The sequence below is a fragment of the Hyperolius riggenbachi genome, chromosome 1, assembly GCF_040937935.1.
Source record: "Hyperolius riggenbachi isolate aHypRig1 chromosome 1, aHypRig1.pri, whole genome shotgun sequence".
In the NCBI taxonomy this organism is placed as follows: Eukaryota; Metazoa; Chordata; class Amphibia; order Anura; family Hyperoliidae; genus Hyperolius; species Hyperolius riggenbachi.
In genome coordinates, this window is record NC_090646.1 from 353,996,067 (window position 1) to 354,010,627 (window position 14,561).

General features: G+C 42.8%; 1 protein-coding gene across 1 annotated transcript in view; it reads left to right on the forward strand.

Annotated features, from left to right (window-relative positions):
* The window catches only part of CPAMD8 (C3 and PZP like alpha-2-macroglobulin domain containing 8), a 174,155-nt gene that overhangs the window by 14,244 nt on the left and 145,350 nt on the right, over positions 1 to 14,561 (forward strand). Inside the window, exons 2-3 of the mRNA XM_068234159.1 lie at positions 10,027 to 10,178; positions 12,977 to 12,999. Of these exons, the coding sequence (XP_068090260.1) occupies positions 10,027 to 10,178; positions 12,977 to 12,999 (175 nt within the window). The remainder of the gene's footprint in view (positions 1 to 10,026; positions 10,179 to 12,976; positions 13,000 to 14,561) is intronic.

A 14,561-nucleotide genomic window follows, 5' to 3' on the forward strand; every position in this document is an offset into this window, starting at 1 on the left:
TGTCCCTCTTTCAGGATTGATGTAAAGATCTATGTAAATATATGTATTTTTCTGCTGAAAAAATGTATTTAATTGACTCTAAACTGTATTTACTGTAAATTGATATATATCACACATTTCACCTTTCTTCTGGCAGCAGGTGATTTCACTTTCTGTGGTTGCCAGCTGTAAGTCTGACTTTTCACTTGTAGCACATATTTAGCTCACATTAGATTAGGGCAGTGGTTCTTAAACTTTAACATTTTTTCAAGGCACCTCCTCGGCAAAACCAACTACTAAATGCCGTTATGACCATTATTAAACAGCTACCCCCGCCCCCTCTAAGTAGTTAGTGATGATTATTAGGCAACATCCCCCACTCCAAGTAGTCAATGACTGACCACTCCCCTCCTGGCAGCAACCCCCCTCCAAATAGTCAGTGACCACTACATTAGGCAGCATCCCCTGAATGAACATGACAAGGATAAAGAGTCAATCTTGTAGAACACATAGACATTTTCCCCACAGGGAAACTGCAGCTGGCAACACCCCCTCCAGGTTGTAAGGGAGCCTTGTTAGCTGGGTAAAATTTCCTTTCCTATCCAAGCTAAGGCGCACTGATCTGTTGCTCCACCCAGTTTCCTCTGATGTCCCACTTCAACCACGCTGCCGGAACTAAAGGTTACCTGGCAGATAATGCAGCCACATTGTATATCAATGTGTGGTTGCATTACTTGATGTCAATGCACAATGGATGGGGATGCATGCCGAGGCACCCTTAGAAGGTGCTCAAGCTGCACCAGGGCGCCGCAGCACCCAGTTTGAGAACCCCTGGATTAGGAGCTTGTTGTAAGTCTAGCCCCCTTCTAGTTATATAATTTATATAAATTGTTTTTTCTTGTTTTCTCACGTTTTTGCCCCTCTTCTCTTTCCTTTAAGTCCCCCCCCCCCTTCCCCACCCTCTTCCCTACCTACTTGGACTATCGGATTGACTCTCCCTTACTTATCCTCCCTTCACCTGGATGTAACTTAATTGTTTGGTTGGTGCCTCGTCGACCTTCTCCTTATTGTCCTCCCCTTTCCTATTATGCCTTGCTTTAACCTTTTACTGCCTTGTATCAATTGCTGCATCACCACGCAGCATCTCCCTTTCCTTGATGTACGACCTCTGATGACACTCAAGGAGGAACTCAGCACTCCCAGGGGCATGGTCTCTGGGGAAGCCAGGTTTCTCAAGCGACACATATGTCAAGCTTAGAGGGTGGTTGCAGCGAGCTGGAACGGGGCAGCATGCAGGTATTATCGCGACTTGTATATATTATTTAATGTAACGTTCAGATCATTATAGGGTATTATTGACTGGGAGCACATTTGTCTGCACATGTGTTATGTATTTCGCAGGACTCTACATACTGACGATTTTTGCCCAGATTGCACTTTGCACTTTTTTAGAGGCTAGTTTATTGATTGTATTCAACGACTAATTGTATACTGATTGTGATAGACAGCTCTTTAAGCCATTTTAGGTGACAACCAAGTGATAATGTCAAAAGACAGGACGGCAAGGGGAAGATGACATTGTTTGGCATAATATTGTATGCTAACTATTTTACGGATTGGGGACAAATCCAACCTGGTCTCTATGTATCAGAGTAGGAAGAACAATGTCAATTAGTTTGGCCAAAATAAAGGTAAAACTTGTATAATCTAAATTAAGTAAAGATATCGGCCTATAATTTTTGAGGGAGAGAGGATCTCTTTGTGGTTTGGGAATAACAGCAATAACTGATTCTAAAAACTCCCTTGGGGGAACACAATCTTTCATGATGGTGTTATAGAATTGTTTAAGGGCCGGTACAAGAGAGGGAGCACATTTTTTAGATTATAATGAACTGAACCCATCGGGACCATGGGCCTTTCCATTTCTTTTTTTTTGAAATTCAAAAAGTTTTTATTGTAATAAGAAGTGTTGCATAGATATACAAGTACAAAAGGCTATTTTGTGCAAAGTGAAATATGTCACGAGTATACAAATACACATTCTAAAAATTATAATCACATCATAAGTGCAAAAGTGAAAAAAAAATGGCAAAGTGCTATTAATCAAGAACAACAGCATATTATACATCTTCAAAATTCCAATATTATTTTAAACCCCCCCTTAATCCCAACCTCGCAACCCCTCCCCTTCCCCCGGTGTTCCCCTTCGGTGGGTCACAGGCGAACATTTATTAGGTATTATAATAACTGAGTAGACTATCTGCAGCAGTCAGTATTTACGAACAGGTCTCCCTACCAGCTGATGAGCTCATTTATCATCCAAAATTTAAGATAGTTGGAGTTCATCCAAATCTGGGCAACGTATTCCCCCACTTCCCCAGAACTCCTTTAAAGGTCCATACTCACGGGGTACGGCCGTCGCCGCAACCGCGTGGCACGCGCATGTTGCGGCGACAGTTCACCCGTGTGTATGACGCGCGCGCCCCAAACCGTCGCCCTTCGGAGCTGTCGCCAGGCGATTGACATGTTCAATCGCCGGCTACAGCCGTCGCCGCAACCTCGCCGGAACTGTCGCTAGTCCCGCATGTGTATGCGGGCTAGCGACAGCTACCCACACACAGCACACGGAACTTCCGGCGGGGGGAGGAACCTCGGCGACAGCTTCCGCCGCATCGCTAATCCCTCTGCTGCCGTGTGGATGCAGAGGGACTTGGCGACGAGCTGTCGCCGAACTGTCGCGCACACGCTCCCGTCTGCTAGCGACAGCTACAATTGTCCCCCCGTGAGTACTTAGCTTACGACCTTAACATTTCTTTGCCCTCCTCTAATTCCAGATATATATGCCACAATAACCATGAGTTAGCATGTGATAATTTTCTATTGTGTGTTTGGGCCTTTCCATTTTTAAGTGAACCTATCGCAGTATAATTTTTTTCATCGGGTATCAATCTATTTAGGTTTGTGGATGCTGCATGCGTTAGGGATCAGGGAACATTGTGGTCGAGGAATACAGCAGACTCTTCAGCCGAGGGAGCAGTGTTATCTGAATAAAGTTGGGAATAATACTTATGGAAAGTAGTATATATGTCACCGGGATTAGGAGTTTCTTGCCCTTTTAAGTTGTGAATTTTATGGAGTCTATTACTGTAATCATCTCTTGACCCCTGATTTTCCTTGTCAGCCACTTGTTAGGTTTATTGGTTTGGTGGAAAGCGACAGACCACCTAATTGCTTTTTCAGTGCAATAATTAAGAAGGTGATTGATTTGTAATTTAATGTCTGCTATTTGTTTTTTAAGGTAAAGTGAGGGGTAAGTAGAGTTTGCTACTGTGAGATTACAGGTAGTCCCCGACTTACGAACGCCCAACTTACTAACGACCCACCGATATGAACGGCATGGATTCTGTGTTTCCATGGGAACAAGTAAAAAAACAATTTCAAATTGATTTTAAAAAATTCAAAGAAAAAATGGCTTTTAAACTTGTATAAGCAAGTACAGAGGGCAGATGTGACACAGATGGGGACACTGGAAGCACGGGGGGCACAGAGGAGGTACAGGAGACAGAGATGGCACAGTGTTCCAACTTAAGAATAGATTAAGGTTAAGAACGAACCTACAGTCCCTATCTCGTTCGTTAACAGGGGACTACCTGTATGTTGTTTTCTTTTAGGGAAGATACGTTGCTCATTTCTATCCTTTCATGCTTTGGAGGACAGTTTAATAATGTTTCCTAGAATCACTGCCTTGTGAGCCAACCACAGAGTGCTAGGGCTTATGGAATCAATGTTATTTTCTTTCATGTAGTATTGAAGATGTTCCTTAAAGGATACGTTCGAGTAAAATAAAAAAAAAACAAGATCTACTTACTGTGGCTTCATGCAGCCCCTGGCAGCCAATATGTCCCTCACCGCAGCTCCTGTGTCCTGGGATCCCCTCCGATGCAGATACTGAGCTTGCCACGTCTGCATTTTCTGCACCTGCTCGAGCGCATGGCCTCGCTGCTTGCGATCACGCTCACGTGGGCTGGCTAGTGAAGTGTGTCTCTTGAAGGAATAAAATATCAGGTCTCAATTTGGCATAATATTTCATGACTTTGCGTCTTTTCGTGGGAGAACTGAGGCCTTTTACATTATGAGTAAGTACTGTCAAGGGGACAGCCATTGAATGTGTATATGAGAGAATCTAGAAATTAAATAGAAAATCTGAGATGAAATAGAGAATATAAGAACATAAAAGAAAAACATCAGTTGAGCAAAGTACACCAATAACAGGCATGACACCTTTAGCCTTAATGTTTGAAGGATCACAATACAGAGACATCTGAATCTATAAGGAATTCTGGAGCTCTGGACAGCAAGTTTAGATGGCAATGCACTTTAGTAAAACAACAGTATTTAGGTACTAGCTGAAGACCCGGCGTTGCCCGGGTATGTATTTGGCTGGTGTTGGCTCTGCCCACTTTTTCTAACCCTAACACACAATTACTCAATGACCTAGTTTGTAAGCTTTGCGGTCTGAGGCATCAATAATTTGCATTGAAATGAAACATATCTGATTGAATGTTTGTGGCTCCACCACTTTTTCTGAATTTGAATCCCAGTCACCCAATGACCAACTGTACCAGTTTTGAGGCTTGTGCCATTAACAGTGCAAGAATGGCAGCAATTAAATATTCCCTTTGAAAATCAATAGGCAAATTTTGATTGGCTTTTGTAGGCTCCACCCAGTCACCCAGTGACCAACTGTGCAAAGTTTGAGAACCCCACCATTAACAGTGTAAGAATGGCTGCTGTTTACATTTTGCCAGTAAAATTTGTATTTGTCTCCGCCCACTTTGTGGTTATGGGGATAAAAAGTATCCTATCTGTTATTCCAAGTAATGTAGTATGTGTGTGCCAAATTTCATTCAAATCCGTTCAGCCATTGTTGCGTGATTTAGTAACAAACATCCAAACTTTCGCATTTATAATATTAGTGAGATGTAAAACAAGGGAGAGTACATCAAAGTAAGTAAAATTTAGTTCAGGTTCGCTTTAAGCCTACGAAACACGAGGTGTGTGTGACATCAGCACCTCTGTGGCCTTACAAACCTCTCACCTCTTATGTGCCCCTGAAAAGGAGATTCTTAATGAAAGTAAAGCCAGCAATGACACCCTCTGCTCTCCTTTGGTCCTGGAGTCCTGCCTTGTTCTTTTAGTGTGGTCAGTGTAATGACATTCCTTGTGTTTGAACAGCCAGAAAACAATGTGATTTTATGTGGCACGGTATACTGAACACTGTTCAGCCATGTAAAAGACAATGAAGTCACTGAGTTTCCTATTGCATAATGGTATTTTTGGGTGCAGCATTATGATTGTATCTTTTTTTTGGTTGGGGGGGGGGGGGATTACTTTTACTGCCTGGTCATATCTTCTTTTAAAATAAATCAAATACTAATTCTAGACTGTTTTAAAGCTAACCTGTGTGTGCAGAAGCCCTGACTCTTCCACTTTTGCTATTTTGGAACCCAGTCTCCCAGCCTCTCTTTTCTGCTCAGATGTTCCTCTTCAAGCGATAATGCACAATTCTGTATAAGTAAATGTTCAATTTATCTATTCAAAATGTCTAAACTCAGTAATTAGCTAAACCTCTTATACTACAGTTAATAAGCTACCCCCTGCTTCGCTGGAAGCTGGGTCTCATTTGCTACCTGAAGACTTTGATGGGTATGTCTCCACCCAACCATGTATGGTCTAGTTAATGGGTTGTTGACATCATATTCATCCAGTGATTACAACCAACTCTCCCAACACCCCTTTAGATTGTTGTTGTTAGCCAGCTTATCCTTGAGCCATACTCTTATACCCTCGGTTTAAGCAAAATATAAAAATGGTTTATTTCATGATCTCGGGTTATCACTTAATTGCTATGTTTACAAAATGTATTATTTACACTTACTGTGTATTTTTTTTTTGTATATGGCCTATGTCATTACAATGTTTACTGTTTCTATTTTACAAAATTCAATAAAACGGTTGAAAACAAAATGTATAAACTGTACATCTGACTCTGGTATTCCACTGGCCAGACTCTGACCTCTGTAATCTGTCAAAGCTACAGGTAGACTTGTCTATCCTTCTTACTACTCTTCCTTTGCACCTTTTATCTGTAAATCTCTATACTGGCTCCCAACGCACCTCAGTAGCAAGCTACTCACGCTACTATATAAAAAAACACTGAAACACACGCATGTTGTGTGGAGCGGTGCAGAGCGATCCGATAATCTGCAGCATGCTGCAGATTCTCGCATAGCTGCATCCACACGCAGCCACGTCCCATCCCTTCAATTGACTTCCACATCGGAAGATGCGGAAGGAATGCAAGCGCCGGCGAAAGTTATGCGTAGCTGCATCACATCACTTTTGCCAATGGAAAAGGGCCCTAAAGCCCCTATGTGCATGAATAACTTTCTCAAGTTTTAATGATTTGTTAATTTGCATAACATGTTTGGGGAAGGAGGGGAAGAATTCTTCCACATTTGAAGAATTACCTTTCTGGCTACAAAAGGAGATTGTATCACTCCAATTTTAATATGGTCAAACACACTACCATCCTTGAAAGTACCTAAAACACATACCAGAACGGTTCAAGGAACTGTAAGTTGAAATACTTTATCTATTACATCCAGAACACCCCCAGCATCTCCTAAATTTAGGACAGTTCCAAAGCATATGAATAAGATCACCATTATCTCTAGTGCATCTAGGACATGGGGGGAGGCAAGCAGGCTGAGACGATGCAACCGCTTTGGGGTATAATGGGTTTTATGTATAATCTGGGGTTGTGTAAATTTTTGCGTGGCATTAACCGGCATGAATGGAACTGCCTGTAATGCCTCCAACCAGTCTTCCTCCTAGAGGCCTGCAATATCCCTTTTCCGGGACTCCACTCAATGTAATCTTAACCGTGTGGTCTAATACTAGCTAGCTCAGTGTATTTTTCTCTTTTACATAGTAAGTATCTTAATAGCCGGTCATGCTTGCATACTCTAATGGCCCATACTCACGGGCTGCAAAAGTGGCCTGTCGCCAGCACACGTGAGCGTGTGGGCGACAGGCCGACGACAGCTCCTCGCCAGGTCCCTCCGCGTACACACGCGGAAGAGGGACCAGCGGTGCAACGGAAGCTGTCGCCGACGTTCCTCCTCCCCCCGCCGGAAGCTCCGTCTACCTCAATGGAGGTTGCTGTCGCTAGTCCGCGTACACACGCGGACTAGCAACAGTTGCGGCGGCGACTGTCGCCAGGCGATTGAAACTTTCAATCGCCTGGCGACATCAGCGACGGACGACAGTTCGGGGTGCGCGCCTGTGCGACGGCGCATACTCACGGGCGACCTGTCGCCGTGCGGCGACAATTGTAGCCCGTGAGTATGGGCCATAACACTAACATATGCCCCCTGCCTTGTGAGGCCAGACAACAATTACTTCTAAACGACTCCTTCCCCTGCTTCTATAATCCCACGTCAGGGCTCCACACCACCATTGCAGACAGTCTAAATCAGTGGTCCTCAAACTATGGCCCGCGGGCAGAATGTGGCCCCCCAAAACTTATAGATGCAGCTCACTGCACCTTTAAATATTGGCACCCGGCATATAGAATAGCAGTGCTGGCACCACCTATCCATATACTGTAGAAGCCAGCAAGCTGTCATTTGCTGGCTTCCAATCCAATTCTGCATCAGGTGACACTGCTGTCCATCAGGACGCCAGGATGTCACCTCGGTATGCTTCGCCGTCTGGTGCACAAAGATGTTCTTGGGGCGCGACATGACTGAATGGCTGCTGCTGGGAGTTCTCCTCCGGGCATGACTGGAAGGGAATCAATACCTAGATTCAATGTAATGTTTTTCAACATCATTTTATGTATGTTCCGGGGCCCCCAGCAGTCTGAAGTATGTTGACCTGGCCCTTGACTGAAAAAGTTTGTGGACCCCTGGTCTAAATCATTCAAACACCATAGGAACAATGGGCCACCAAAAAAAAGAAAAAAGGAGGGAAAAGAGAATAAATACAGGGATGAAGGGTTGCTATTTATGTGGATACAGCATTTATGGTACCTTAGAGAATATCAAACATGATACCTTCAGGTATTCTATGATTCGAAATTACAATGTATCCAACCCAAGCCACCCAAGTAGCAATATAGTGTGTCCATCTTGTCTTGATTTATGTTGATCATGTCCTCTCCTCCAGTTCTTTTATTCTATTAAATCTGTCTGGAGTTTATCATAATTTGCGATGTACAAAAATGTGTGCATTGCATAATAACAATTTTTGTAGAGCTGGTGTTGGGGCACCTGCTATTTTTGGGATGGGGATCCAGCTGGTCAGGTACCTTACAAAAAGTGACACATATGTACAGTGCACAAACTTTGTGCATTGCAAATTGTTGCAACTTTACCATCATATGCATTCAAATTATGGGAGGCTTAACTATGGCGTTCATGATTTTTTGTGTACCTGTAGAAAGGTTTCCACAAGGAATTGCAAAGTGCACTTTTTAAGCTAAAGTAATGTCCTATTGAAATGTTTTGTGTCAGTTGCCTAGGTTTTCAGGCCTAGAAAGGTTTGCATTGTCATGTCCTGCTAAGGAAGATGCTCCAGTTAATATAAAATTGCATATGTCTTTCATTACACTAGACCACCTGGAATTTGGGTACATTTTTCCCTTCACATTCACAGTCTCCTGTAGGAATAAAGTAAAAATAAGCTCACCCTGATTCTAATCAACAATCACTTATGCCTTAAAAGTAAAGGGCAAGGTAATTCAACTGACATGGACATCTTGCCTAGGGCCCCATGTCATCTTAATTATTTTCTGAGCCAGCTCACTAAGCACTGCACTGATTTGCGCTTAGACACCTTGCACAGTATTGCCCCAGATATTCAGCAGGTGCTCACACTCCTCTGGGTCATTTCTACACTAACCTACAACCCAGGGAGTTAATTACAGCTCACACCCACCAAATCCACCTCATTTCACTCTGACATTCCCAAAATGTCAGTACAGCTCGCTATGGTAACTCAGTGGTGGCAGCTCATAGAGAAAAACTGCTTTGATGATCTTTCCTCCAGATTATTTCCTTGACCCTCCGCAATGCTGCCAAACTTGAAGCTGGGCACTAGTAGTTAGTCACAAAGTAAATTTTGAGAAAACAGTTTCCATGGGAGGAAAAGGAAGTACGGACTTACTACATAAAAGCTGCATTCCAGTACAGATATGTCAGTATCTAATCCAACTCACAAGGCATAGCTACTGTATATATACAATGTGTTTTTATCACCTGTTACCAAACTGACGTGTGTCCTGCACTTATGTCACTGATTATTATTAGTAAGAAACAAACATGGGGTACTTCATAATGTAGACATTGCTACATAATACAACATAGGTAAACATAGTAATTACAGTGACAAATGTAACATGACCATCAAAAGTTATAGCAAATTCCCAGGGCCGGTTCTAGACTTTTTGCTGCCTGAGGCAAACTTGTGAGGATGCCGTCCTCCCTCCCCCAGATAGGTAGTATTGCCTAATTGCCCCTAGTATAGGTAGCCTGGAGGGGGTAGCAGCCAGGAAGGGGGGCAGCGGGCACAGTGTTGGGGAGGGGGGTCGGACAAGTGCGCAAGTACAATTGGCAGCATTGCAGGAAGTGATAAGTGGTGGTACGCAGCGCTGGAATGCGGAAGGAAGAGGAGAGTAATTACTTCCCTGCCTGACTCATGCTGCGCTCATAGCTGGAGGGGGCAAGCGGACGGGGGATCCCCCCACCGCTGTGCCTGCTGCTCCCCTTCCTGGCTGCTACCCCCTCCAGCTCAGCTGGGTGCCGCCTCCCCCCCCCCCCACTTCCGACCACCTGAGGAACCTGCCTCACCCTGCCTTACAATCTAAAGGAATAGGGAGGAAACGAGGCGATCAGTTGTCATAGTTGCAAGCAGCAGATGGTGTTTGCCATAGTAATCTCTACTTGTCACATTGTGATGATGGTAATATTTTCTTCTTTCCAGAGGCTACTTGATAGCGGCTCCATCAATTTTTCGCTCTGAGGTAGAAGAAGCAATAAGTATAACCATCTTTAACACAGCTGCTGAAACCAAGGTGCAGGTGAAGCTGGTCGTGAAAGGGGAGACAGTAGCTTCTGGACATTCATCAGTATTGGGTAAAACTTTTCTATGTTGTTTCATATAACTAAGGTGGTTGTTTCAGGTTTGAAATAATGGTCTTGCTTCATTTATCTTCTCTGATTAGCTTTTACCTATGGTAATTTTTATTTTCTTTGTATGTTTTAAAAACTGCTGTTAATTGACAAAATAATACACCTCTCAATTGGGCCATATTGAGTGGCTGAGAGGTTAATGAATTAGTGGTTTTGGGATAAGAACATTTTAAATAAATCCAAGAGAGGCTCTATCTATTAAAGCCTCTATCTATTAAAGCAGATTTTTCTTTGTTAGTAACGGTTGATAGTTGACTATACCATTACTCACTCAGTTATTACATTTGATGCAGCTTCTCCAAAGAAATTTCCTTTGGAAAAGTCAGTCACATGACTCAGAAATCTGTGTATAAAATAAAGAGCTGCCAGCTTTTCTTCTGCACACTTATCACTTAGCTCTGCCCAACGTCTTCCTTGGCTTTCTCCTGTCTATTTCAGGGAGGAGGTACATAGGATCAGCCCCGTGTTCACAGGAAAAGACTGGCCAATACTCCATTTCAGCTGCTCCCTGAATATCTTATGGGGGGATAAGGGAAGGGGGGAGGTGTTGAGGCAAGCAGTATGGCCTGGGACCCACTAGAACATTAGTAGGGTTTACTGAGAATAGGAGAAATCACCTGCCTATTTGGTGCCTGCAGTGCTGGGGGTGGGCTGCAGCAACGCAGGAGGAGGTTTTACAAATTTACAAAGCGCTTTGGCAAACTTTGGAAAGATGGCCATAACTGCATTCCCAAGGAGTGGGGCAGAGCATCACCTGTGACCTGATTATGTGGGATTAGGTAAGTATTTAACCCTGAGATCCCCCCATGACAGAGCCTGTCATGACCCCCCAAAAAAGCCCTAGCATGATTTTTCAAGATGTTTGAGGATGCTTAGATAATAAGCTGGCTCCAAAAACAAGCTTGTTGCAGTTCGTAAAAAAAATGTTTTACTATTGACCGGGCAGCTACAGTATACATGTAAGAAAGTAAAAGCAATTGGCAATAGTAAGCAGAAGGACAACAGATAGACACTTGACCAAGGAAAGAAGACACCCCAAGAGAATCACAATCAAATGACCCCACCAGACCCAAAACAATGATGGTTGGGCAAGAGCCAGAATGTCTGTATAGTAAGTATAGATTGGTGTACATGGAAAGAGGAAATAGAGTCACAAGAAATTCAAGATGGAATTCAGGGTTTAGACAGTTATGTGTTCCAGGAGTAATGATGTGACTTCATTTGACATTTTTATTTATTTTTTTACTTGTTCAAGAATAAATGTAGATTGTTGTTCATGGAAAGACATCCCCTGAAAATAAGCCCTAATGCATATTTGGGAACTAGACCCAGGCCCACATGCAATTCACTTTTTCTCCTGAGTTTTCTCCTAGGTGATATTTTAACACCTTTTCATAAAATGCCTTTTTAAACCACCAGCAAGTAAGAAAATACTCAAAATACTTTTAATAGTACTTTTCCACTAATTTTTAGGAACTTTTTCCATTTTTAAATGCTTAAAAGTTATTTTAAATAAAATATGAAATCTTTCTCCTAGGATATATCTCTGGAGAAAAAGTGAATTGCATATGGGCCCCTGTCTTATTTTCTGGGTAGCACAACATGTAATTCCTCATTAGACTGTATGTGAGGGCTTGTGCTACTGCAAGCAAACATATATTTACTGTAAAGCACAAATTATGAATACAGATTGACAGCTTTACAAGCAATAATTCATTTTATTAAAGAACTGAACATTTTCTCTGGCTCGCCCTTTTTTTTTGGTGCATTCTTTGAACAGCAGGGGGTCATAAGCTGTTGCCTTGGACAGCAGGATTTCAATGAAGGTTGACCTGGAATTTCAAGAATCAGCATGAGGTCTTCTTTATTACTGTGGATTATTAGAAAGCTTTCTAAATGTATGTGTTAACCTTTTTAGCATCCTGCTGTAGTAGTAATCTTCCATAAAGAAGCTTTCCTATTCTTCAGGTAAATACAACTCTACAGTACATCCTGTAAAACAGCAGGTTAAATTAAATGCAGCCACTGAAAAATTCCTGCTTGTTCTTTTACAAACCTTGAGCACTCACATAGGGCCTGTACACACTGAAAATTGCCAAATGCAAACGCAGTACAATGTGATTGCTTTTTTGTGCATGTGCAATACGATTGCGATTTTGTTGTCGCCAACTTTTCCCGGTTTCCTGAAGGTTTGCCTAAAAAAACTCAATGAAAATCACAGGCACTGTAATTTTACGGTGCTTCAAAAACGCAAGCATTTAAAAAGCACGGCAGTCACTGAGATTGCGTTTTTCTAAAAATAATCTCAAAATTGAAGTTTATCAATTCCAGGATGATAAAACTGCTTTCTTAGCTTAGTGTCAGAGTAAAGACCAATGGCCCAATCACACACTCATGTTGTTGTGCAACCCCCAGTCAGTGCATTTTACAGAAATGCACAGCCACCTGTGTTGCTCTCCATTGCAGCACTGATACTAACTACACTGGATAGAACAGCACCTCATTGCACATAGAAATGCATTGTTACTGCTGCACAGCACATAAGTGTGCCCACCAGCTGCCTGTGCACTGAAATCAGGTCAGTGATGTGAAAGTGTGCTCTGTCCCTAAGGCCTTTTTCGCATGTATATTTGCATATTTGCAAGCGCTTTATTTTATCGTAGGGTTTAAAAAAAAAAATAATAATCAACAGTGCTTTGGTTTTACAGTATATTGTTAAAATCATTGTGTTTTCCTTTCAGATAAAGGCACAGTGAAGCTCAAGGTGAGTTTATAAAGAATGTGACCAGTTATGTTAACATACTACTGAATATGTAGTATTCAATCACATTCATTGCTCATGCTTAGCCTTATATGAACTGTGATGCTTTGTACTAAATTAAAAACTGAAAGTAGCAAAAATGCGGTTTCATTCATGCTTAAAGTGAACCTCCAGACTAAAAATCTACTCGGCAGCACTGAAAAGGCTTGGTGTTTCTTTAACGGTTTCACAGCATCAGAACTTTGTGTAATGCCTGGCAGATCTCCTGCTTTCTTTCAGCTGCCCCAATCTACCACCAACTACTTTACCCTCTGTGCTGTGTCCCCGCTTGAATAGTAGGTGAGGAAATAACACCTGCCCGACTTTGGTTACACCCAGGGCTTGGAGGTGCAAGGTGTAGCAGCTGAGGCAGAGAAAGCCAGAGCACCACCAGAACAAACAAGACTATGTAGCTGGGTGATGGAAGAGGCCAGATCACCACAGGAGTTATGGACAAGGGAGCAAGATTGCCCAGAGCAACCGCAGCTCTGGGCTTCCGATAACTGCCACAAATAAACAAGACACAATGGTTGCTCAGGACGACCGCCGCCCCGAGCCTCTGACTGCGTAACAAGACAGACAATGGACAGACAGACAGATTGGTTGTTAGCGAATGAGACACACTGGTTGCTGCAGGCCTGAGCTTCTGCAGTCCTGAGCTTCTGACTTAGTAAGGAACAGACAGACAGAAGGATTGTTTGCCTAGCAATAGCAAACATCCACACTGATACAGAAAAGACAAACAGGTAGGAGCGTAACTAATAGCAACTGCTGCCATAGTCACGTCCACAGGAACAGGACTAGCAGAAACCACTAGTTACCATTGTGGTAAAGGAAGTCTCCCACTAACAGGATGGTAAGACTTCACTGACCCCTGTAAGTGCAGTGAACATCCAGACAGGCAAGGTAATGCAAAGCAAAGCATTACAAAATACAACTATCACAGCATGGGCCCAGCAACAACTCAGGTAAGCTGTACGCTATGTTGGGCGAGGTCTGGAATGAGAGACAGGCTTTTATATGGACATCAGCCAATGGGAACAGACATGCAAATTCCCACACAGCTGAATGGTAATCATGCAATCCTGTGCTACACTGATTGAAGGCTGTAAGCTGTGTGTGAATGGAAGGGATTCTCATTACAAATGCATGCCAGATTATGCAACCACATGTATGTAAGAAATCCACAGCTGTCTGATTGCAGTTTGACTGCAGTAAGCCATAGGTGGATTCATGACAACATCCTGGGCTATTCTGAACTGCAGTGTGATTGCAAATACCAAAGACTCTCATGACAATTGTAAACAAAACCAAGCAACCAAATGCAGGTAGAGAAATCAAAACTGCTCGGCTGCAGCTCAGCTGCAACTGGCAGCAGGGATCCTTAAACTTTGTTTTTCTTACCCAAAACCTCATGTGTAGCTGCACAGAAGAAATCTACCTGAACATTTTTCCCTGATGCTGTACAAAGCATGATGGGATTTCTGATGTTGTTCTCCTTCTGCTGTTTTGGCGCAAATTTGTTT